General features: G+C 41.4%; 1 protein-coding gene across 7 annotated transcripts in view; it reads left to right on the top strand.

Moving 5' to 3' along the window:
* Positions 1-23860, top strand: part of POC1A (POC1 centriolar protein A) — a 111055-nt gene that overhangs the window by 21463 nt on the left and 65732 nt on the right. For all 7 annotated transcript variants that reach the window (XM_038411563.2, XM_038411564.2, XM_038411566.2 and 4 more), the window contains one exon: positions 14945-15078. In XM_038411563.2, coding sequence (XP_038267491.1) covers positions 14945-15078 — 134 coding nt within the window. The remainder of the gene's footprint in view (positions 1-14944; positions 15079-23860) is intronic.

Genomic DNA, 23860 nt, shown 5'->3' with positions numbered 1-23860 from the left:
GTTTCTGAAATTCAAAGCTATGTGATGTTCTCCTGGTACACTAAGTATGATGAGATAGTCCCTTGGGTTAGCCTTCAGAGATTGCTGCTCTCATTTGTCAAGTGACCATGTCCCTGCTTAACCACATTTTAGTAAATAAACCTTCTTAGAGGCAGTGTTTTAATGAACCAGTCTGCAAACTTCAGAACTGTAAACATGCATATATAGAGCTGTTTTTACTGTTAGTAGATTCTTAAGGTCTGTGATCATCTGGTGTGATTCCCTGTATAACACAGGCCATAGGACACAGGACTTCCCTGAATTAATTCCAGTTTGCACTAGAGCATATTTTGACATTCCCCTGGTGTTGTCTGGAACGGTGATCTGCTAGGTCACCCAAATCCTTGACTCTGGGAGCCAGCCTTGCGCTGCTCTGCTGTGAGAACCCCCACTCCTGGGCTGTTCACGCACAGCCTCTGGCATGTAAGCTGCTCCTTGGATTGTGCAACCGAATGATACTAGCCTATACCTCCGGTCCCAGACACAAACCTAGGAACCTCCATCTTGCAGTATCTAGTTATGCCTGCTAGATGCTGAAAGCTTATATGAGTTTGTCAATTTAACAAAGAAATTGATATGTACCAGGCTTGTTATCCCAAGGGGACACTCTGACACACTTCAAACCAAACGCACTGCTTCAGGTAGAATAAACAGATTTATTAACTAAAAAGTTAGATTTTAAGTGATTATAAGTCAAAGCATAACAAGTCAGATTTGGTCAAATGAAATAAAAGCAAAACGCATTCTAAGCTGATCTTAACGCTTTCAGTGTCCTTACAAACTTAGATGCTTCTTACCACAGGCTGGCTGGTTGCTCTTCAGCCAGGCTCTCCCCTTTGATCAGTGCTTCAGTCTCTTGGTGTGATGCCTGTAGATGTAGGTGAGAGAGAGAGAGAGTGCATGGCAAATGTCTCTCCCTTTTATCATGTCCTTTCTTCCCCCTTTGCTTTGCTCCCCCACCTCTCTTTCAGAGTCAGGTGAGCATTACCTCATTGCATTTCCAAACTGACCAAGGAAGGGAGCTGACTCACTTAAGAGTCTAACAGATTCTTTTGTTGTTGCCTAGGCCAGTGTCCTTTGTTTCTGTGAGGCTGGGCAGGGTTTGTCCCATACATGCCCTGATGAGGTGTGAACTGCCTCTCTGTTCTTGGAGAGTTTTTGCCTCGGCTTGCTTTAAGCCAATGCGATACATTTTCAGCCTCATAACTATATACATAAAATTATAACCTTACTATAACAACAATGCTTAGTGTATCATGACCCTTCCGAAGACACCTAACATGACCAACTTTGCATTGGATATCACACAATCATTTTATAAAGATGAACGTGGGGGTGTAGTGTGTTCCCCCGAGGTACAAAACGTCACACATATCTCTTAGGAAAACATCCAATCTTGATTTTTAAAATGTCTAGTGATGGAGAATCCACCATAACTTTTGGTAAGTTGTGCCTGTGATTGATTACCCTCACTGTTAAAATATTGCACCTTATTTCTAATCTGAATTTGTCTTGCTTCAACTTCCAGCCATTTGATCACGTTATACCTTTGCTTGTTAGATTGAAGAGCCCTCTATTATTAAATTTCTGTTCCCCATGTTGATACTTATATGTCGCTGTTAGCAGGCTGGCTTGCAGCACAACTGAGACAGTTGCTGGTAAAAGCATTTTATTTCTGATTATACAGTCATATATATATATATATATATATATATATATATATATATATATATATATATATATAATATATATAGTTGTTTATCCTTTTTACAATTCATTATCCAATGTCCTTATCTTAGTGTTTCATTATTCTGCTGTGCTGGAAACTAGAAGTCGCTTCTCATGCTATTAGCTTTGTAGTGTAGCCAAATTCCCAACCTGTATATAATCTTGTTTACTTCGTTACTCATGACCCGTGGGGTAGCTTTATGCTCTGCCAAATTCTGCTATCTTCCATTGACAAATTCTTCCTTAGAACATTTGATAGTCTCCATCTCCCACACCTCCCCCTTTTTGTTTTTTAAAGGCAGCAGAAACCATGCGAGATATAGCCCAACGCATACATTGGATTATACAAGGACCACATAAGCAAAAAATACAAATACAAGATCCCATTATTATTATAATATGCAACAACGAAGTTAGCCAGCCGGGCCATCCAAATTTAGACAACCAATCCCATAAGGGATTGGTTTCCTTTGCTAATTTATGAAGATTTTGTTCTAACCGTGCTAGTAATTCATGGATGGAATGAGAATGGTCAGACAAATTAAAACAGCACATACCTTCAAAATCCTCACATCCATGCCCATGGGCTAACAGCAAAAAATCAATTGCAGCACGATTTTGTAATACCGCATGACGAATACTATCTACATCCATTAGTAAAGCAGTTAATATTTCTGAAGTTAAATTAAATTGCTTAATACTCCAACAAGCCAATTTCTCTAAATCAACTAAACTCTTTACACTAGTGACACCAGGGGCAAGAAATGCCGCAAATATTTTTGAAGGAGTATCCCAAAAGGTTATTGTATCCTTACAATCAGGAGTAAAGTCCTCCAATGCTCGCCTAGTGCGATTGCTTTGGTGTTTAATCATATTACGGTTAGGTGCATACAGTGTCAAGCGGCCTAAATAACATGGCCCTCCTATGGGAAAACTAGGGATACCCTGCCATGCGCGATTTCCACAAATAAGAAAGGTCCCTGGTGGTAATGCCTTTGCTGATCCATTATTCCATATACCCTTTTGTGGCAATTGTAAGCCTAGGTTGGCCCCTCCTTGCTGACAATAATTTCCCGCCACAAAGGAGGCAATTGGCGTAATATTTTGCATATTAGAAAACATAGAAGCATTCATTTTCCACCCATATTGAGAATATAATGCATGGAATTGTCCACCTAATTCAATGCACCCCACTGAATGATTATGAGTATCGTTTATTGTTGCGGGTAAGGATCCTAATAATGTGAGTTCTTGGGGTGGGTTAAGCAGTGATTGATTTAATAAATTTATTAGCGTTCCTTGCCATAAACTCCAAGCAACCCCCGGGCACTGTTGCCCTGGTGTCCCATTATATAATCGATAACAAGTATTATTAATATTAGTATCATTAAAATCACTTGAGCGAAGGACACTATCATTGCTAACGTATCCTCGATATCCATTTAAATCTATACTCGGATAACCTATAAGGCACGTACTAAAAGGGTCCGCGGGTGTTGCCATAGATAAACAAAATGAAGATTGCCCTGTCTGATTCGCCCAGGTGACCCATATGTTCTGACTGGGATCAATGCGTGTAAGCAGAGAAGAGACTAGCCATAGCGGCCATAGGATTATCCATAGAAGCAGTAGTTTCATCCTTCGTTGATTCTGTAATACAGGGCCGGACCCACTTTGCGGGTATCCACCTGCGTCAAGGGAGACACAAGCATAACCCCAACCCCAGGTTAATAACTGTACCAGTCCTTTCCACTGTTGAGAGGCATAATCGAATCACTTTACCTTTGGTTTTTCCTGCTCCTTTTCCATCCCTGTTCCCCCTAAATGCTTTTGTATTGGAACATTATTACTGTTATCAACAGTGTTAATAGGTTGGAGCCAGTTCAATACATACATAGCCTTCGCTAGTCGCCCAGCGGGAGTCTTCAGTATAGCATCCTCCCCACATCGTGATTGCTTATCTAACATTCCTTTTAAAGTAGCATGAGTGCGCTCAACAATGGCCTGGCCTGTCGAATTCCCCGGCACCCCTGTTTTATGGTTTACTCCCCACAATTGCAAAAAGACTTGCGTACGCCTAGCAATATACCCAGCTCCATTGTCTGTTTTTATTGTTTTTGGCACACCTAGCGCTGCAAAACATGCCTGCCAATGTTTGATTACATCCTTGCTACTGGTGGAAGCATGGGGCGTGGCCCAAATAGCCCCAGAGAAAGTATCTATAGATACATGAACATATTTCTGTTTTCCAAACGGATTATATTGAGTAACATCTGATTGCCATAATATTAATGCTTCTAAGCCTCAGGGATATGAAAAGCAGGGGCTAGTTTGTTACTTTCTGAGCATGAGGCCACAATACTCCGGGTCTGAGATATGGGTAGGGAAAATTGTCGAGTAAGAGCTCTTGCCGACTGATGGAAGAACTCATGAGATAGATGGGCTTGCTCAAATTGATTCGGTACCACCACGGATCCTACTAGAGTGTCTGCTTGCTCATTCCCTATACTTAAGTATCCCGGTAGGCCCGTGTGGCTTCTTAAATGCCCCACAAAATATCTGTCCCTTCTCCCATCAAGTCAATGCCAAAGACGCAAAAGTATTTGTTGTAATCTAGGGTTGTGAATTCTTCCAAGCATCGCTCTCTCCAACTTATTCACCAAGCCCAGAGCATACTTGGAATCACTTATAACATTGAGTGGTTCTCTGACTCCAATTTTCAAAGGCCATAAGTATGGCCAAAAGTTCTAGTATCTGCACTGATCCTTCACTAATAATCTTTTTATGGGCCCAAACACATCCATCCCACCATACCATCCCCGCAGTTCCCGTTCGTCCCGCCGCATCAGTGAACGCTGTTATTCCTTTTACCGGTCTTTCCTGCTTCATAAGGTGTCTTTCTAGTTGCAGAGGGGAGGAAAAGAGACGGTGGGGCGGGTAGTGACAGCTCAGTTGGCCTTGATAATCAGCTAAGGCAATGGCGAACATAGTATCATGCATCAACAACTGTGTAATAACCATTTTGGAAAAGGGTAACAAAATCTGGTGCGGATCAGTCCCTGTCATGGTAGTTACTCTTTTTCGTGCTTGCATTATTAACATAGCTATAGCTTCAACTCTGGAAGTCACCGTCCGTATATTTTTACATGGTGGAAATATCCATTCTAACCCTATTAACGAATCTCTATCTGTTTCATCCCATTGAAATAACAATGCTTCCAATACTGAATCCAAACTAAAAACTGCTACCACAAAGGGCAGATTTTCTTTGTATCTGCCCGAATAACCATTTACAACCTTTTGACCAATTCGTTGTAATGCCTCCCGCTGTTGTGCTGATAATTGTCGTTTATCCCCGGGACTTCTCCCCCCTTGTAATAGAGGAAGGAGAGGGGCTATATCATGATTTGTGATACCACAAAGTGGACGAAGCCACTGAAGTTCACCCAGTAATTTCTGAGCATCATATAGCGTCTGGACATGAGGTGAAAATGTCAAATGTTGAGGGCGTACTGTACGATCAGTAACCCGAAGACCCAAATATAAAAAGGGAGGTTGGGTTTGAACCTTTTCCGGGGCCACTACAAGACCTGCTTGTGCTAATTGGGAAGTAATCAATGCAATAACAGAGGGTTCAAAGGCTGTAGGAGCTGCAAACAAAAGATCATCCATATAATGATATATCTTCCAGTGGGGATACCTTGTTCGAATAGGGTGAATAGCCCATGCAACAAAAAGTTGACAGATTGTGGGTGAATTTTTCATTCCTTAAGGCAAAACCTTCCATTGGTATCGAAGGGCAGGAGCCTCATGGTTTACTGTCGGGACAGAGAAGGCAAAGCGTTCTCTGTCTTTTGGGTGCAAAGGAATGGTAAAATAACAATCCTTTAAGTCAATAATAAGTAACGGCCATTCAGATGGGAGCATAGACGGGGCAGGTAGGCCAGGTTGTAAGGAGCCCATATTGACTATGATGGCGTTAATGGCACGTAAGTCCCGTAATAAACGCCATTTCCCTGATTTTTTAAGAATAGTGAATACAGGCGTATTCCATGGACTAACGGAGGGTTCCAGATGGCCGAGATTTACTTGTTCAGCCACCAATTCCGTTAACGCGGCAAGCTTAACTGTTGGCAGCGGCCACTGAGCAACCCAGATCGGCTCATCAGAACGCCAGGATAAGGCAAGGGTTGGCCGCTCCTCAGTGGCCGCTACTAGAAAGGCGGAGAGCTAATCGTGACTCCCCACTGACTTAGACAATCTCTCCCCAATAACCAAATAGTTGTATCAACAAGATAAGGGCGAACCGACCCCATCAATGTATGGTCAGTGACATCAGTAATGTTAATAAAGAATTCACTCAACATGGGATTACGTTACCCACCGATACCCTGCAGGGATGTGATTACTGGCTGCAGTGGCCATGCCGATGGCCATGCATGCAGGGGCAACACCGTAACATCCGCTCCTGTATCAATAAGAACTCGGTGCTCAAAGGAAAAGCCATCTTGGCCTCTGAATTGAACTACACGCGTAGAACGGTCCCTTCCGATTGATAGAACAAATGCTGTCGTCAGTGGCGTAGAGTCTGAGGACCCAAACCCACTGGTCCCTCTCACCTGAGGTAATGCAGAGGGAACAGTCGCACAGAAAGGTATTAGCTGTGCAATTTTCGTTCCGGCCATAATCGTAATGGGCGGGCAAAGTGCCCATACCATAATCCCTATGTTCCCTGTGTAATCAGCATCAATCAGCCCAGGAAGCACAAAGAGCCCCCTAAGGGAAGAAGATGATCTGCCAATCAATAACGCACTTAGCCCATGCCCCAGCGGTCCAGAGGCCACGGAAGGGACAAGTTTTACCTCATCATTCTCTAATGTAAAGTCGGTGGCGGTGGCCAAATCAACTCCGGCACTGCCGGCGGTTGCCCCGCGGAGGCCATCCAAGCAGCCGGAGTATTGTTTGTCCTTACGCCCTGCCAGTTGGCGCTCCGTGAGGCGTTTCCCGCCCCCTGCAATGGGGTTCCATCCTTCTTAAACCGAGAGCGGCATTCCGTGGCCCTGTGGCCGAATTTTTCACATCGATTACAGGTCCCAGGAAAAGGGGCGGGGGTGAGCCGCTTTGCGTTTGTGCCCTTTTCTTTGGGCAGTTTCGTTTTAAATGACCCATCATACCACATTGATAACACGCCCTCTCCCTTCCCTTTTGCCAATTCGGCTTGGAGGTATTCAAGGCTACTGCCAAGGCGCGTGCATGAATCTTTGCCTTCTCCTCCTCCTCCTCCACCAAGGGGGCACGAGTGCAGGCTTCAATCATATCGACTAGGGAGGCTGATTTTGGCAAAGTCACCAAAATCTTCTTACATGTGGGATTAGCATTTTGAAGAGCTAAATCTAATCCTAGCGCCGATCGGGCTTCTGGTGTTAAATTAGGGGCCCTATCCAATGCTATTCTTAGACGATCCAAGAAGAGGGCAAAGGATTCGCCCATACCCTGCGTGATTTTTAAATATGGGGGTGAAGGGGTGCCCAAATCAGGGAGCTCCTTAAATGCCTCAAATGCTAGAAGTTGAGACTGTTGTAATATTTGGGGTACCAATCGCGCCTGTACCTGAGGATCTTCAAATCGCCCCTCTCCCAACAGCATGTCTAATGTTGCTGCCTGGAGAGGGTCACCTTGGGGTTTATCTAAATTAGTCACTACCGCATGCTCAGCCTTCTTTTTCCACGAATCTTTCCATAACAATTTCTGTGTGGGTGTTAATAGCATGTCAGCAAATTTTTGTGCATCAAAAGGACACATAGCCTGCCCCGAAAACATTTGCTCCAATAATGCTTGTACATAAGGATTTTTTAGCCCATATGCCATAATAGCCTTTTGGGCTTCCCTCATTAGTTTCCAATCTAACGGTACCCATGTTCTAGCCCCGGTCTGTGATACTGAAACTGGGAACGTAGCTGGCATAGCATCCAAGAATTCCCCTTCAATAATAGCGTCCTTTATCAACCCATGCCACCTCTTAATCGGATCAGGGGATCCTTCTCTCCTTTCTCCCTCTGTTCTCCAAATCACCCCTCTCCCTCTGTCCCCTTGTTCTCGTTTGACCGGAGAGTACTCAGGCGGCGGAGGCTTTGCCTTTGGTCGGACCGGTCGCGTAATAGGATTCAAAAGTTTACAGTAGTTTTCCTCTGCTGTTGTCGTCAAGGCTCCTTCCGATGTGAGATGTTCCGTACAGTCATAATATCCGCATAATTTGCAAACATGAGGCCACTGCGAAGGATCTGGTATGCCTTGATCCCGTAGCTGTTTCAATAACTGTGACTGTGATGATCCCGTGGTCTACCCTCCTTTCGATCCAGTTCATCTATTATCTGCTGAGCCTTACTGCCCTCCTTGTACAAACGGCGAATTATTTGTTCCTGCGTCAGGTCACCAAATTCTCCCCCTTCAGGCAAATCAATAATCCGAACCGGTGCAACAGGGGCCGACGGTAAAACCGAAGGATGCTCCACCGAAGGATATAGTCCGGATCTCTCAGGCACAGAAACAACCTTGCCCTGGGGAGATTGTCCCTCTGAAACTGATTGATCCACTGCCATTGGTTCTTCATTACCGGAGCAATCTGCATCTCCAGGTAGTGGCACTTCACCAGCCTCTGGGGGTGCCAAGAGGATCGTGGGTGTTGTTTTCCCAAAAAAGTCTCATGCCCCGGCCGGGAACACCCCTTTAGGGGGCGACCCAAGCGCCTCACATAGTGCGATACGGGCTCCAGCCTGAGCCGCCGCATTTGTAACGGCTCGATGAACTATTCGCCAGGTAGGGCTTAACGCAATAGTCTCTTTATTCCCAACGCCCACTGAATCCCACATGTCCTCCCCCAACGCCTTCCATACCGTAAAATCAAATACATTCTTTGCAGTAACCAAAAAACCCCGTCGCCTTCCCCACCGAAGCAGTTTTTGAAGAGCTTCCGGGGAAAATTTTTCTTCCTGGTTACTGAGCAGATTGCTTAAGACCTTGAATACGGCCTGCTCATCTGCAGATACTGCGACTCCCATTATGAGAGAGGTCCCCCGCCGCTCACCTTTAATAGTGGGGAGCTCCCTCGCCTCAATTGGGCATCCCGGTTCCTCCGTTAAATTGAGGACACCAGCAGCGGCGGTCCCTGCTGTTTCTTACTCCGGACGTGGTGCCGAACTCACGGAATTCCTATCACGTCGGGGTCACCATTTGTCGCTGTTAGCAGGCTGGCTTGCAGCACAACTGAGACAGTTGCTGGTAAAAGCATTTTATTTCTGATTATACAGTCATATATATACAATAGTTGTTTATCCTTTTTACAATTCATTATCCAATGTCCTTATCTTAGTGTTTCATTATTCTGCTGTGCTGGAAACTAGAAGTCGCTTCTCATGCTATTAGCTTTGTAGTGTAGCCAAATTCCCAACCTGTATATAATCTTGTTTACTTCGTTACTCATGACCCGTGGGGTAGCTTTATGCTCTGCCAAATTCTGCTATCTTCCATTGACAAATTCTTCCTTAGAACATTTGATAGTCTCCATCTCCCACACTTATTAACTGTGATAAAGTCCCCTCTAACTTTTTCTTTAAGCTAAGCAGATAGATCTCCTTGAGTCTTTCACTAGAAGGCATGTTTTCCAATCCTTAATTGTTCTTGGGCTCTTCTGTGAGCCTTTTCCAATGTATCAACATTTATGTTGATAAATCTATGTTAAGAGAAACAAAGACCTTCCAGAAGAGGCGCATTGCCGAATGCTTGTGGATGGTGCATGCATGTCACCATATTATTGGTTACACTATAGTTGTAACCAAGAATTTCAACACAAACCAAATATTAGTGTCTGAGGTAAAGGGGGTATATTCTTTCTGATGGCCAAAACTCCACTAGCAAAGTTGTCTGTGTATTGAGAGAAGTGCTTACTCCAAACTGTTCGTGTATTAGTGAAACTTAGAAATGGGTATAAAATCTCTGCTGTTAAAACAGGCAGAATTTTTTAAATCCTTAAACTAGGGTAAAGGGCAATCTGAAACTGCTTATCAGCTTTTATGCAGTGGCAAGATATACAGCATGCGTTTCCAGCCACACCATTATTTGGCTCTGTAGTGATCTCTTCCTGCTTATGATTTAGAGAGATTAAATTGTCTGGGTCTAGTGTGGCTTAGTTGCTATTTGACTGCCAGGTTTATTTTTGTCTCTTGGATTTTTAACTGTATCTTTTTCCTGAGTGGCATTTTATTGTTACACTTTTGTTATTGAAATCTTGTAAAACCAGCTGTTGCATAAATCCTAATTAGGCACCAAACTTTCAATTTGAAATAATAAATTAAAATTAATAACTTGCAATGGTTATGAGCACAGTGAATTCATGCCAGTTGCTTTGCAGATACAAATGAGTATCTCTCTCTTTCTTGCATAAGGATTTATATACCTAACTCATTTGATTTAGGTAGAAGTTACGGATATTGCCCATGTGAAAATGAAATTATATTTTTAGAAGAACAGATAACCATGAAATCACTAAATTCCACTAGAGGGCATCTTTTCCTTCATAATATAATCATGTTAAGAAACTGACCATTTCTGTATGATTTCAAGGGAATCCATTGTAAGAGTCAAATTGGATTGATTAAAGAGTTGTAATTGATCTTTTGTTGTCGTTGCCATGACTTTGTTCCAACTGCAACATTTGTAAATGATAGTTAAAGGTTTTACAGTTTGCTTTCTTCTTTTCTATAGTGTGTCTCAATAAACTAATTTATAAATAATCTGGACATACTTACTGAGCAGACAAATTAACTGTTTATCCACTACACTGATAGGAGTACTCCCGTACAGCAGATCAACCAAAAAGAGTCTGTATAGCCATGTTATTGGTATGAAATTCACTAATATGTTAAGACCTGTTGTCTAGGGCAAATCTGATGCTATATTGCAAAATAAGGAAAACTAGCATCCCAGTGATATGACTTAACCTTCAACTACTCATTATCTAGGAGGAGTAAATAGTGGACTCTTCAGAATGACTGTCTGAATTTACTCAGACATAAAATTTTATTAGTGTCAAGCCATTATGTGTATTCGGCATGATGCACTACTCTTACAGGTAGTAGGATAAAGTTATAGTGACATCTCTTACCAATCTAGTTACAGCAAGTGCATAAATAGTTAGAGGTAACCTAATGAAAGACATTTTCCATGTCCGCCATCTGTTTAGAAGTGTCTTTGGGGGTTCTTGCTAGTAACAGAATAATTTAGGGCACTAGATTATTCTATATGAGCCACTTAGAGGCAGGGACCGACTTTTTGTTCTGTGTTTATTTGCATCTAGCACAATGAAGTCTGGTCCATGGCTCGGGCTCCTAGGTGGTACCGCAATACAAATCAATAATAAAGGTTGATAGTAATTTATTCCATTTATACTTTTTACATTTGGAATAAATTACTATATCATATATTGTACATTTTAGGTCACAAAAACTAGTGCAATGCAGATTTCATGGAGTTGAGTACCCTGGGCAATCATCCCGATCACATTGTGCATTGCCAAAATATTTGTTTTCCACGTTTGTTTTTTTGTTAAAATTTTTGGTATGGGGGTCAGGAAGGGGAGGCATCGTTTGCAGCAGGGGAGAACAGAGGTTGTATTACTAACAGTAGCTTAGAATCTTTTGGATTTCCTTCAGTTTTACCCATTAGTTCTCTTTTTTTTAAACCTATAGCCCAGAGTCATTTGATCTGTGAGTAAGCCATCAGATCAGAGGTGATCCCAGATTACAGTATTTTAGGAGCCAACTCTGCTGGCTCTGCAGTGCCCAAAGTTTGTCAGTTGATATTGTGCTTACATTAGTCTACTGGAACAGCTCTACACTTTTTTTTGTAACATGATGAATATATTTTTTTTATTAGAACTGTTGATAACGAACAAAAAAAAGGTGAAAAATACAGAACAATAGATGTACAATGGAAACCACCTTTATTGAGATTGTGTTATGGCCATCTTAATTTATATTCTAGTCAATGGCAGAGAAAATAGCATTAACTAATCTCTGGTACTCAATGGGCTGACCATTGTCACAGTTCATGATTTACATTTTGGTCACAGTACTTAAGTTCACCCTATAGACTGCAGTGACTCAATTTTAGTGGATAAATCTGCAAAAAGAGATGTGCGTATGACCTTAGTACTAGGCTAATCATAACTGGCTGTTAATATTGGCCATATGCAGTGTAGTTGTAACCATGTTGGTCCCAGGATATTGGAGAGACACAGTGTCTCTCTAATATTGGTCATACACACTTCTAAGCCTTGAATGGCAAATGGACAAGTCAGTGGCAGCGACTTCCTCTTTCCCCTGTTGCCTCTACCATTCAATGGTATCGTTGGTTGCAGCATGAAATAGAGTTGGATCACAGTACTTGCTGTCAAACTCAGTGTGAGTGGGTTGGGGTAGGAGGAGGAGGTGGTGGTATGAAGTATCTCTTGAGGGGAATGGGAAGCAGTTTGGGATGGGGGATGGGAGCTATTGATGATTGCCTCCTACTGGCCCATGATGCCAGCCTTTACTACTCGTTAACTTCTCGAACATCTGGTGTGCTTCTCCCATGCTGCCTCATAAGCTTGGGAGGTGTTGCTCATTAGTATCTGCAAAGCAACTTCATCATCCACCTTTAAATCTCCTTTGCTGTGAACTCTACAAAAAACTTGACAATGATTATGCTGCTAGTTTGCTGAGACCACTGCCTGTCATGCTGACCAGTATTGCATCATTGTTTGTCTCCTCCCTCTGTCTATATCTATCTGTTGTCTCACTTTCTACTTGGTCCCTGCCCCAAGAGGCTTACAATCCATCTTTTTGTTCTGTATTTGTAAATACCTAGAACAGTGGGTCCCTGGTCTATGAGTTGGTCCCTAGTCACTAAGGTAGTACAGATAATAAATAGCAATAATTAATGGCAGAGGAGGATAGATGGAACTTTCTCTGAGCTTATGGCTGCCAAGAAGTACTTGGGCACAAAAGCTGTGGCTGCTTACAAAGCTTGGCCTTGATCTGTCTGTGGAGTTTGTATGGCTTCCGTCCGTCCTAGAAAGTTCCCATGCTCTTTGTTGAAGTTGAAAGTAGTTCATTTCTTGTCCCGGGCTTCAGAGGATCCACTCTTGGCCACCATTGTTCTGGTCATTTCTCTGTGCAGGCTTGGTCAAAGTATTCTGTTCTGAAATTTATTCCTTTGATAAAATACATGAATGTCCATTAACTGAATGGGTATATGGAGTGGGGGATAATAGATCTGAGTGTGGAGGTGTGGTGTTTAGATGTTGCTTGTAATTATAAGAATTGGGAGCACTGGCTGTTGGGAGTCGGAAAGGACAGGGAACCGGAAGGAGGGGGAGGAGTTGAAGAGGCTGAGGGAGAGCTACTGAGGGTGCAACAGCAGCTTGGAAAAGAGGTTTCCACTTTAAAAAATAAAGTCCTGTTGAAGTTTGTTAGTACCTTGCCTGGCCACTACAACAGGAGGCTATATACATTTCATTAGCAGTAGAAAATTATTACTTGGTGAAATATTATCCCATTGTGATGGGTTCCTGTACTAACATTCCTATTCTTGTGACATGAGCCAAAATAAAATATATCTATAGTAAAAATTTGTTTCATTTTTGATCTCTGGATGAATTTCTGTCTCTAGAAATGTTTGCGTTTTTTTTTCCCTCCACTGCCCACGAATTGGGAAAATTATATACATGATGGAATTAAATTCATTATTTCAATTACATGTGAAGGTTAAGTGTTTACCTGAGGCAGTAATCATTTCCAGGTTACCTGGGTTGGATTAAGAATCTTCTTTTGTATAGTTGGGCCTCTTTTTTAAAAGACACTTTAAGAATTGTTGATGATGTGAGAGCTGTTAGTAATGTTTAAAGGGAAATATCTACATTCTGTGTTAAAACTCAACAAGATTTCACAATCTAATGATAATGCAAGGTGTTGCATGCTTTTAAAATTCTATCTGAGGTTTGTAGTAAGACTAGGTAAGTTTAATATGCAACTTGGATTGAAATAAAAATAAGAATGTTTGACTCTTTTTATAATAAAGCATAAATTCAAGGCGCTAGAACATTTTGGAGCCAGATAATGTAACTAAGAGATAAATTAGACTTCATATTCAAAACATCTTTAAGTGGTGTTTACTAGTATCCTGTAATATCACATATGCATAAGCAGTTGTACGTTATGTGAAGTACTATATGTTCCCACAGATAAACATGCTCAATAGCATATTTATGCTATAATACATAAATATAAAGAGATCATTTTGTTGCAGAGGTTTGAAAAAGATGCTATTCAGAAAATTAATTCAGACTTTTCATGAAATGTTTTTTTTTTAAACTCTTCCAAGTACCGCTTTTAGGCTCTGCCCCCATGTAGAAAGGATTGTATCACTGAATATGCATGTTTTCAAAATTAAAAATCCCAAAATACTACTTTACTGTGTTAACAAACTTTCATGTCCTGGTGAGTTTTGTTGAAACTATAAAGACATCTCATGCGAGACCTTCAAATAGGGCCGTTATCAAACATATGTTTTCAAGCTGGCTGGTACTTCTCTTACAAAGTATCTTAAACTAAGACTGCAGATTTTGGAGGAAGACAAAATTTTGACACAAGTGGCAAGTCAAAACAAAATCACTTTCCGTAGTTTTTCACAAAAGTGTTACTTAACATTCTACCTGAGATTCTGGCTTTGATATTTTGCCTTCATTTTAAGATGGCTTAGAATCTGAGAAAAGTAGAGCCTCGGTGGAAAAATGTTCTCTTTTTGTTGGTAAGAGAAGACCTTGGTATACAGTTCAAATTTCTGGTTTAAACCTAAAATGCATAGCGCCAAACCGAGCTTTGGAGTAACTGGCAAAACTTACTCTTCCCCAGGCCTGAAGATATGACCCTCATTATAGAATGCTTTGAAAAGAGTTCCTGCATAATGCGAAAATTATGATCAGAAAACACATTAAACACATTACAACAGAGTATTGGAAAGTGCTTGCACCTTTTTTTTTTGTGGAGGGGGGCAGGAGGAGGGGACAACTTACTGTGTAAATTGGTTTCGGACGTTGGATGTATGTGTGTGTTTTTTTTTTGTTTTTTTTTTTTCCCTCTAGTGCACAGTGCTGTGGTAAATTGTCTTTCCTTTCACCCCTCTGGAAACTACCTCATTACTGCCTCCAATGATTCAACCCTTAAAATTCTGGATTTACTAGAAGGAAGGCTGCTGTATACTCTTCATGGTCATCAGGTGAGGAGAATCTTCACTATTACTTTTGTAAAGTAATGCATAAAGCACGTGGACTCAGCAGATGGACAGAGAAATGATGTTGAGTCGAGTGTTAGGCTTCAGTTCTCTTGGCCTATAACTCTTAAGGTTCCTTGATCAGATTTTTAATTAAACCTGAAATTTCACCTGGGGTGGTGGTGGTGGAGGAAATGTAGAGAATACATGACAAGAAATGAAACTTATTAATCTAATGTACTGTTTTCATAAGCAAGGAAAAAAGGGAGACAGTATACACCTCAGATCCAAATTTGGCTTTAATTGTTTTTAAATTGTGAGAACTTGCTTTGTAAAACAATCTTTCCTTCAGAGTCAGCTACTGAAATAAAAAGGGCTAATACATAAGGATCAATATTGGAAAATGGCTCTATACACAGATAGATAGGGTTGTCTGATAGGGTTTCTGGGAAGGAGGAGGGATATGATACTGGGCGTGATTTGGGGGTGAGTTTTTCTGGAGTCTTCCCATTTCGGCAGCTGCCTAAATTAAATTATCTTCATTTGATTACATAATACTCTTGATTGGCAGAGTTAACTTATTTGTATTCTGGTATTTATGCTGCTGGGCGTTTTGTTGTGGTAGGTCTGATTATATTCAGAGTGCTCGGAGCTCTTGTGTTTTTTAAATGTTAAATCTAAATAAATAGTCTAATTTTACTGACCAAGCTGAGTGAGGCAGAAAAGGCATGAATAATGAAAAGCAAACAAGTTCTAAAATACTATTTTGCAAGATGATGTTGACGATAGTGACAACTTAAATTTTAACCCAATAGTGTCCTTATTGGCTGAGGGCTGGGACTTCCAAAGTCAAAGGGCTTTGGGCTTTTGTAGCCCCACTTGGAAGCTTGGGGTGTGCTATAGACCTCCGGGATCTAATTTGGATATGGATAGAGCCCTTTTTAATGTTTTTAATAAAGTAAATACTAATGGAAACTGCGTGACCATGGGAGACTTTAACTTCCCAGATATAGACTGGAGGACCAGTGCTAGTCCTATAGGATAGCCCTAATAATAATAGGGCTCAGATTTTCCTAGATGCGATAGCTGATGGATTCCTTCATCAAGTAGTTGCTGAACCGACTAGAGGGGATGCCATTTTAGATTTAATTTTGGTGAGTAGCGAGGACCTCATAGAAGAAATGGTTGTAGGGGACAATCTTGGCTCAAGTGATCATGAGCTAATTCAGTTCAAACTAAATGGAAGGATTAACAAAAATAAATCTGCAACTAGGGTTTTTGATTTCAAAAGGGCTGACTTTCAAAAATTAAGGAAATTAGTTAGGGAAGTGGATTGGACTGAAGAACTTATGGATCTAAAGGTAGAGGAGGTCTGGGATTACTTTAAATCAAAACTGCAGAAGCTATCGGAAGCCTGTATCCCAAGAAAGGGGAAAAAATTCATAGGAAGGAGTTGTAGACCAAGCTGGATGAGCAAGCATCTTAGAGAGGTGATTAAGAAGAAGCAGAAAGCATACAGGGAGTTGTAAGATGGGAGGGATCAGCAAGGAAAGCTACCTAATTGAGGTCAGAACATGTAGGGATCAAGTGAGACAGGCTAAAAGTCGAGTAGAGTTGGACCTTGCAAAGGGAATTAAAACCAATAGTAAAAGGTTCTATAGCCATATAAATAAGAAGAAAACTAAGAAGGAAGAAGTGGGGCCGCTTAACACTGAGGATGGAGTGGAGGTTAAAGATAATCTAGGCATGGCCCAATATCTAAACAAATACTTTGCCTCAGTCTTTAATAAGGCTAAAGAGGATCTTGGGGATAATGGTAGCATGACAAATGGGAAGGAGGATATAGAGGTAGATACTACCATATCTGAGGTAGAAGCGAAACTGAAACAGCTTAATGGGACTAAATCGGGGGGCCCAGATAATCTTCATCCAAGAATATTAAAGGATTTGGCCCCTGAAATTGCAAGCCCATTAGCAAGAATTTTTAATGAATCTGTAAACTCAGGAGTAGTACCGAATGATTGGAGAATTGCTGATATAGTTCTATTTTTAAGAAAGGAAAAAAAAGTGATCCGGGTAACTACAGGCCAGTTAGTTTGACATCTGTAGTATGCAAGGTCCTGGAAAAAAATTTTGAAGGAGAAATTAGTTAAGGACATTGAAGTCAATGGTAAATGGGACAAAATACAACATGGTTTTACAAAAGGTAGATCGTGCCAAACCAACCTAATCTCCTTTTTTGAAAAGGTAACAGATTTTTTAGATAAAGGAAATGCAGTGGATCTAATTTACCTAGATTTCAGTAAGGCATTTGATACCGTGCCACATGGGGAATTATTAGTTAAATTGGAGAAGATGGGGATCAATATGAACATCAAAAGGTGGATAAGGAATTGGTTAAAGGGGAGACTGCAACGGGTCCTACTGAAAGGCGAACTGTCAGGCTGGAGGGAGGTTACCAGTGGAGTTCCTCAGGGATCGGTTTTGGGACCAATCTTATTTAATCTTTTTATTGCTGACCTTGGCACAAAAAGTGGGAGTGTGCTAATAAAGTCTGCAGATGATACAAAGCTGGGAGGTATTGCCAATTCAGAGAAGGATCGGGATATTATACAGGCGGATCTGGATGACCTTGTAAACTGGAGTAATAGTAATAGGATGAAATTTAATAGTGAGAAGTGTAAGGTTATGCATTTAGGGATTAATAACAAGAATTTTAGTTATAAGTTGGGGACGCATCAATTAGAAGTAACGGAAGAGGAGAAGGATCTTGGAGTATTGGTTGATCATAGGATGACTATGAGCCGCCAATGTGATATGGCTGTGAAAAAAGCTAATGCGGTTTTGGGATGCATCAGGAGAGGCATTTCCAGTAGGGATAAGGAGGTTTTAGTACCATTATACAAGGCACTGGTGAGACCTCACCTAGAATACTGTGTGCAGTTCTGGTCTCCCATGTTTAAAAAGAATAAATTCAAACTGGAACAGGTACAGAGAAGGGCTACTAGGATGATCCGAGGAATGGAAAACTTGTCTTATGAAAGGAGACTTAAGGAGCTTGGCTTGTTTAGCCTAACTAAAAGAAGGTTGAGGGGAGATATGATTGCTCTCTATAAATATATCAGAGGGATAAATACAGGAGAGGGAGAGGAAGAGGAATTATTTCAGCTCAGCACCAATGTGGACACAAGAACAAATGGGTATAAACTGGCCACCAGGAAGTTTAGACTTGAAATCAGACAAAGGTTTTTAACCATCAGAGGAGTGCAGTTTTGGAATAGCCTTCCAAGGGAAGCAGTGGGGGCAAAAGATCTATCTGGTTTTAAGATTCTACTTGATAAGTTTATGGAGGAGATGGTATGATGGGATAATGGGATTTTGGTAAGTAATTGATCTTTAAATATTCAGGGTAAATAGGACTAATCCCCTGAGATGGGATATTAGATGGATGGGATCTGAGTTACCCAGGAAAGAATTTTCTGTAGTATCTGGCTGGTGAATCTTGCCCATATGCTCAGGGTTTAGCTGATTGCCATATTTGGGGTCGGGAAGGAATTTTCCTCCAGGGCAGATTGTAGAGGACTTGGAGGTTTTTTCGCCTTCTTCTGTAGCATGGGTGACTTGAGGGAGGCTTCTCTGCTTCTTGAAGTCTTTAAACCATGATTTGAGGACTTCAGTAGCTCAGACATAGGTGAGGTTTTTCGTAGGAGTGGGTGGGTGAGATTCTGTGGCCTGTGCTATGCTGGAGGTCGGACTCGATGATCAGAATGGTCCCTTCTGACCTTAGTATCTATGAATCTATAAGCTCATCTCTTGTAGGCCCCATTTTGAAAACCCTAGCCTGAAGCTGTATACAGGGGTGAGTTACATGAAATACAAAAACAAGCTATCCACTAAATACAGGACATGTAAAAAAATACACACAGACACACACCCCGCTTTCTTTCATACTTAACAGTTAAGGGGGGCAAAGGCATTAATTATTTACTGGAGGAATCACAGAGTATCAGGGTTGGAAGGGACCTCCGGAGGTCATCTAGTCCAACCACCTGCTCAAAGCAGGATCAATCCCCAATTTTTGCCCTAGATCCCTAAATGGCCCCCTCAGGGATTGAGCTCACAACCCTTGGTTTAGAGGTCAATGCTCAAACCACTAAGCTATTCCCCCCCCCCTCCCCCCGCCATTATTGCATTGGCTGGGAATCGAACCCAGGTCAACCGCTTCAAAGGTAGCTATGCTCAGCACTATACCACCAAAGAGGGCTTAGGTAGTGGAGAGTGAGGACTTTGTGCCTCTTATAGTGAGTCCTAGTTTGAGAGCAGGAGAAGGGGGGAGCAGAGAGAGGGGGAGTGTCTTTTTAGTATATGATGAACTTATTTATTAGTAGTCAGCCTGATTTGTACAGACACACTTTTTCTCTCTCTCTCTTTTTTTTCTTTTTTTTTTTTTTTCTTCTTCTTTCTGCCTTCCTCTTCCCCACCGTGTGGTTGCATAAAGGAGAGAATTTGACCTTGGCCTGGAGTAGTTCCAGATCTGAAAAGATAGTGAATAGCTGAGTATTGCATTGTGCAATACTAGAAGAGACTTCATATGTAGATTTGTGTGGATTGATGCTATATTTTAAAAAAAAATGACTAGATTGTTCTTGAATCAGCTAGTCAGATATGGGACTGATCATTTTGCATTGGATACATATGGACACAGACATACAAGTCACTCAGTTTTGAGTCTGGTTTAGGTCAATCAGACATGCCGCTCATCATCTGCTGGATTCCGGCATTCCTTGTTAGGTTATATTAGCAACAGTTGAAAACTCTTCTGCAGTGATGGACTGCTATAATCTGCTTTTCAACACGCTAGTTCCTCCAGTTAGGGAATAATGGAAGGAGGTGGGGATGAGAGAGAGCATTTTTTCTAAAAATCAAACATTCTTGTACAATCTTAGTAGTGTATTAACTTAGGGCCTGGTTCAACAGACCTGTTCTGGCCCTGGGTTGATTTCCGCAGCCTTATAAAATCTGCTATGTTGATTTAGAGGCTGATTTAATATAACTTTTTCACCCCCCCAAAAAGTGTGTATGTGATATGTATTGTGTCTTTACCCCTTCCTCTCTAACCTTAAAACAGCTGTCTGTACTGCCCCAGTGACAGGAAGATGCAGCAAGTGTACACCTATCCAAGCTAGTTTTGATCTAATTAGCTTAAGTAACAGTAGCAGTGAAGCCATGGCAGCATGAGCTTTTCAACTCTGCCTAGGACCCTGGGTATGTACTTGGATAGCTAGTCCATGCTGCCGTCTGCTGCTGCTGAGGCTTCTTTGCTTTTGGTACCCGAACTAGCTAGCTCAAAGCTAGCTCGGTGATGTCTGCATGTGCTGCAGTCACACCTCTGATGGCAGTGTAGACATCTCCTCAGTCCATGCCACTGTGGTTGAAAATGAAGTGTTAAAAGACATATTTTTTTTTTTTTTAAAAAATGAGCGAGATTGTAGAAATATTAGTCACTCAGATGAACAGCTTGTTCTGAAGACGTTCTTGACTTGTGAGTTTGTGTGGGAGAATATACCTGGTCCAGATTTGGTGGTTCTTCTGACAGCTGATTGCTGTTCTGGGACAGGTTTCAGAGTAGGAGCCGTGTTAGTCTGTATTCGCAAAAAGAAAAGGAGTACTTGTGGCACCTTAGAGACTAACAAATTTATTTCAGCATAAGCTTTCGTGAGCTACAGCTCATTTCCACCGAATGCATCCGATGAAGTGAGCTGTAGCTCACGAAAGCTTATGCTCAAATAAATTTGTTAATCTCTAAGGTGCCACAAGTACTCCTTTTCTGTTCTGGGACAGTTATTTGTAAGTGAAAATTTCAAGAAGAAAGATCTGAGTTCCTTCAAACGTACTTTGACGCAACTTTTGGAGTGCCAGGAATTTGTGTTACTGGCTGATTTAGCTCTAGTTTACATAGGGAGGCTTGCCAAGTTTATATTGCTGTCTTTAATTATAATGGAGCTGGCCTCTCATACCAGAAGGATCATTAGAGAGACTGGAGTTCATAGCTCTGAGCTGACATTTTGCAGCTGCAAAATATCATGCACGTTTTAATTCTTAAGTGCTTCAAGTTGTGAAATACTTTCACTCACTTTCATACAGATGAGACTTGGTATGCAGGCCCACCATTGATATTTGTTCATCATACAGGAACAGAATGTTACAGGACCTTTATAAGTCATTCTTGGGTAGTCATTAGAAAAATGTAAATACGTACACTTGTATACTTTATCTGAAGGTTCTAATGACTACTTCCAGACAACTTCATTAACAGAGTAGACATTGTAAGCAAATAGTTATGTAAAACATTAGTATTGTTATATTTATAAATAGGAGACCAAAAAATGCAGAGTTAAGATTCTGCAAGCAACCTTAACTTTGGCCATATAATCCTCGCCTTCTACCCACGTGATTGGTAAGTGGTAAAACTATAGAAACTCTCCACTTCACTGACTGAAACTGTAAGACACTTTAAACAGGTGTATCAGCATATAGATGTGCTACTCCACAATCTGCTGTCAAAATATAGAGAGAGGACAGCATCAAATTTGCATGCAGTTCCAGGCTTTTGGTGTGTGTGGAGGAGGGTTGAGGTAGATGCACGTGTGTCTGTGTATAGTGGTCTTATAAGTAGTGAAATTTTTAGATACCACTTGAAATATAGTAAGTGGAGGCTTTTATTTTTCCATTTTTAAACTTTTTTTTTAAATTAATTGTTGTCAAAAAGCCAGTGAAGAAGTATCTAGTAAGTATTTATGTACTTTTTTTATTGGTGTAACTGTGACCTGAAGTCATCTAAATGTTTTTCCCGTGACAAGATAATTTAGCTGTATAATGGCTTCTTACCTCTACATTTTTAAAGAAGTAATGGTCTTTGCCAATACCACTCCTCAACTGACAGAAGGGATTAAATATCATGCCATCATGTGTTCACCCACCAGTAGGGTGAATTTCTGCCACTACATCTTCCTTATCCACTATTCAACTGGTTGTCAGTGGATAAATGGGTAGAAAATGACTTTGCTGCTGAGGCACTGTAGTATGCAGTTACCTCTGTGGAAAGGAAAATGGCATTGGGTCATGGTGTCTTTTAGTAGCATCACTGGAGGAGTTACTGAATTGAAGATGAGGTCTAGGATTCCCCCATCTGCTCCTTTTATGGTAGGAAGGGTGTGCATAGATGCTCTCAGTCAGGAGCAGGAACTCTACCAGGCAGCTCTGACATGTGGTAGGTTTCTGACATGTTTTCCTTCCTGGATGTGGAGGAGGTTGGTGCAGGAGGCCCATGAATAACTGAATGACTCTGAGGGTAAGGTTTACTTGGTGAACTGCCATCCGTGATCAGCATTCCTTTTCTATTTATCTTTAACGAAAAGAGCTAGAAGCTGTCTTGTTAACGAAAGCTTAAACATAGGAGTTCATAACCTCTGTCGGGTTTTGAAAAGTTTTGGGAGTTTTACAGTGAGTGACTTTCTCCAAAATTGACTTCCCAACTATTCTAAAAATACTTGGACAATAGTTCTCATTGCAGGTAACAAAATAGAACTTCAGATTTCCAGACCAAGCCATTTTTGAGCTGAGAAAAATATCAGGCGGTGGCCGTGTTAGTTTGTATCCACAAAAACAACAAGGAGTCTGGTGGCACCTTAAAGACTAACAGATATATTTGAGCATAAGCTTTTGTGGGTAAAAACCTCACTTCTTCAGATGCATGGAGTGAAAGTTACAGATGCAGACATAAATATACTGACACATGAAGAGAAGGGAGTTACCTCACAAGTGGAGAACCAGTGTTGACAGGGCCCATTCGACCAGGATGGATGTAGTCCATAGATGAGGAGGTGTCAATTCCAGGAGAGGCAAAGCTGCTTCTGTAATGAGCCAGCCACTCCCAGTCCTTATTCAAGCCCAAATTAATGGTGTTAAATTTGCAAATGAATTTTACTTCTGCTGTTTCTCTTTGAAGTTTGTTTCTGAAGTTTTTTTGTTCAAGTACAGCTACTTTCAAATCTGTTACAGAATGTCCAGGAAGATTGAAGTGTTCTCCCACCGGCTTTTGTGTGTTACCATTCCTAATGTCCGATTTGTGTCCATTTATTCTTTTACGTAGGGACTGTCCAGTTTGGCCAGTGTACATGGCAGAGGGGCATTGCTGGCACATGATGACATATATCACATTAGTAGACGTGCAGGTGAATGAGCTTCTGATGGTGTAGCTGATGTGGTTGAGTCCTCTGATGGTGCTGCTAGAGTAGATATGCGGACAGAGTAGGCAACGAGGTTTGCTACAGGGATTGGTTCTTGGGTTAGTGTTTCTGTGGTGTGGTGTGTAGTTGCTGGTGAGTATTTCCTTCAGGTTGTGGGGCTGTCTGTAAGCGAGGATTGGCCTGTCTCCCAAGGTCTGTGAGAGTGAGGGATCATTTTCCAGGATAGGTTGTAGATTGTTGATGATGTGCTGGAGAGGCTTTAGCTGGGGGCTGTATGTGATGGCCAGTGGTGTTCTGTTGTTTTCCTTGTGGGGCCTGTCCTGTAGCAGGTGATTTCTTTGTACCCTTCTGGCTCTGTCAATCTGTTTCTTCACTTCACCAGGTGGGTATTGCAGTTTTAAGGAAGGGAGGGGAGTCTGGATGAAATGATTGAGGGGAGACATAATTCTACAAATACATAAAGGGGTGGTGCAAAGAGGACAGGAAGCTACAACCAAAAAGTAGTGAGTTTGCAAGATCTCAGGGTTAAGTAGGTTAAG

Source organism: Dermochelys coriacea, chromosome 7, assembly GCF_009764565.3.
Source record: "Dermochelys coriacea isolate rDerCor1 chromosome 7, rDerCor1.pri.v4, whole genome shotgun sequence".
Lineage (NCBI taxonomy): Eukaryota > Metazoa > Chordata > Testudines > Dermochelyidae > Dermochelys > Dermochelys coriacea.
This window is presented reverse-complemented; position numbering and strand designations above follow the sequence as displayed.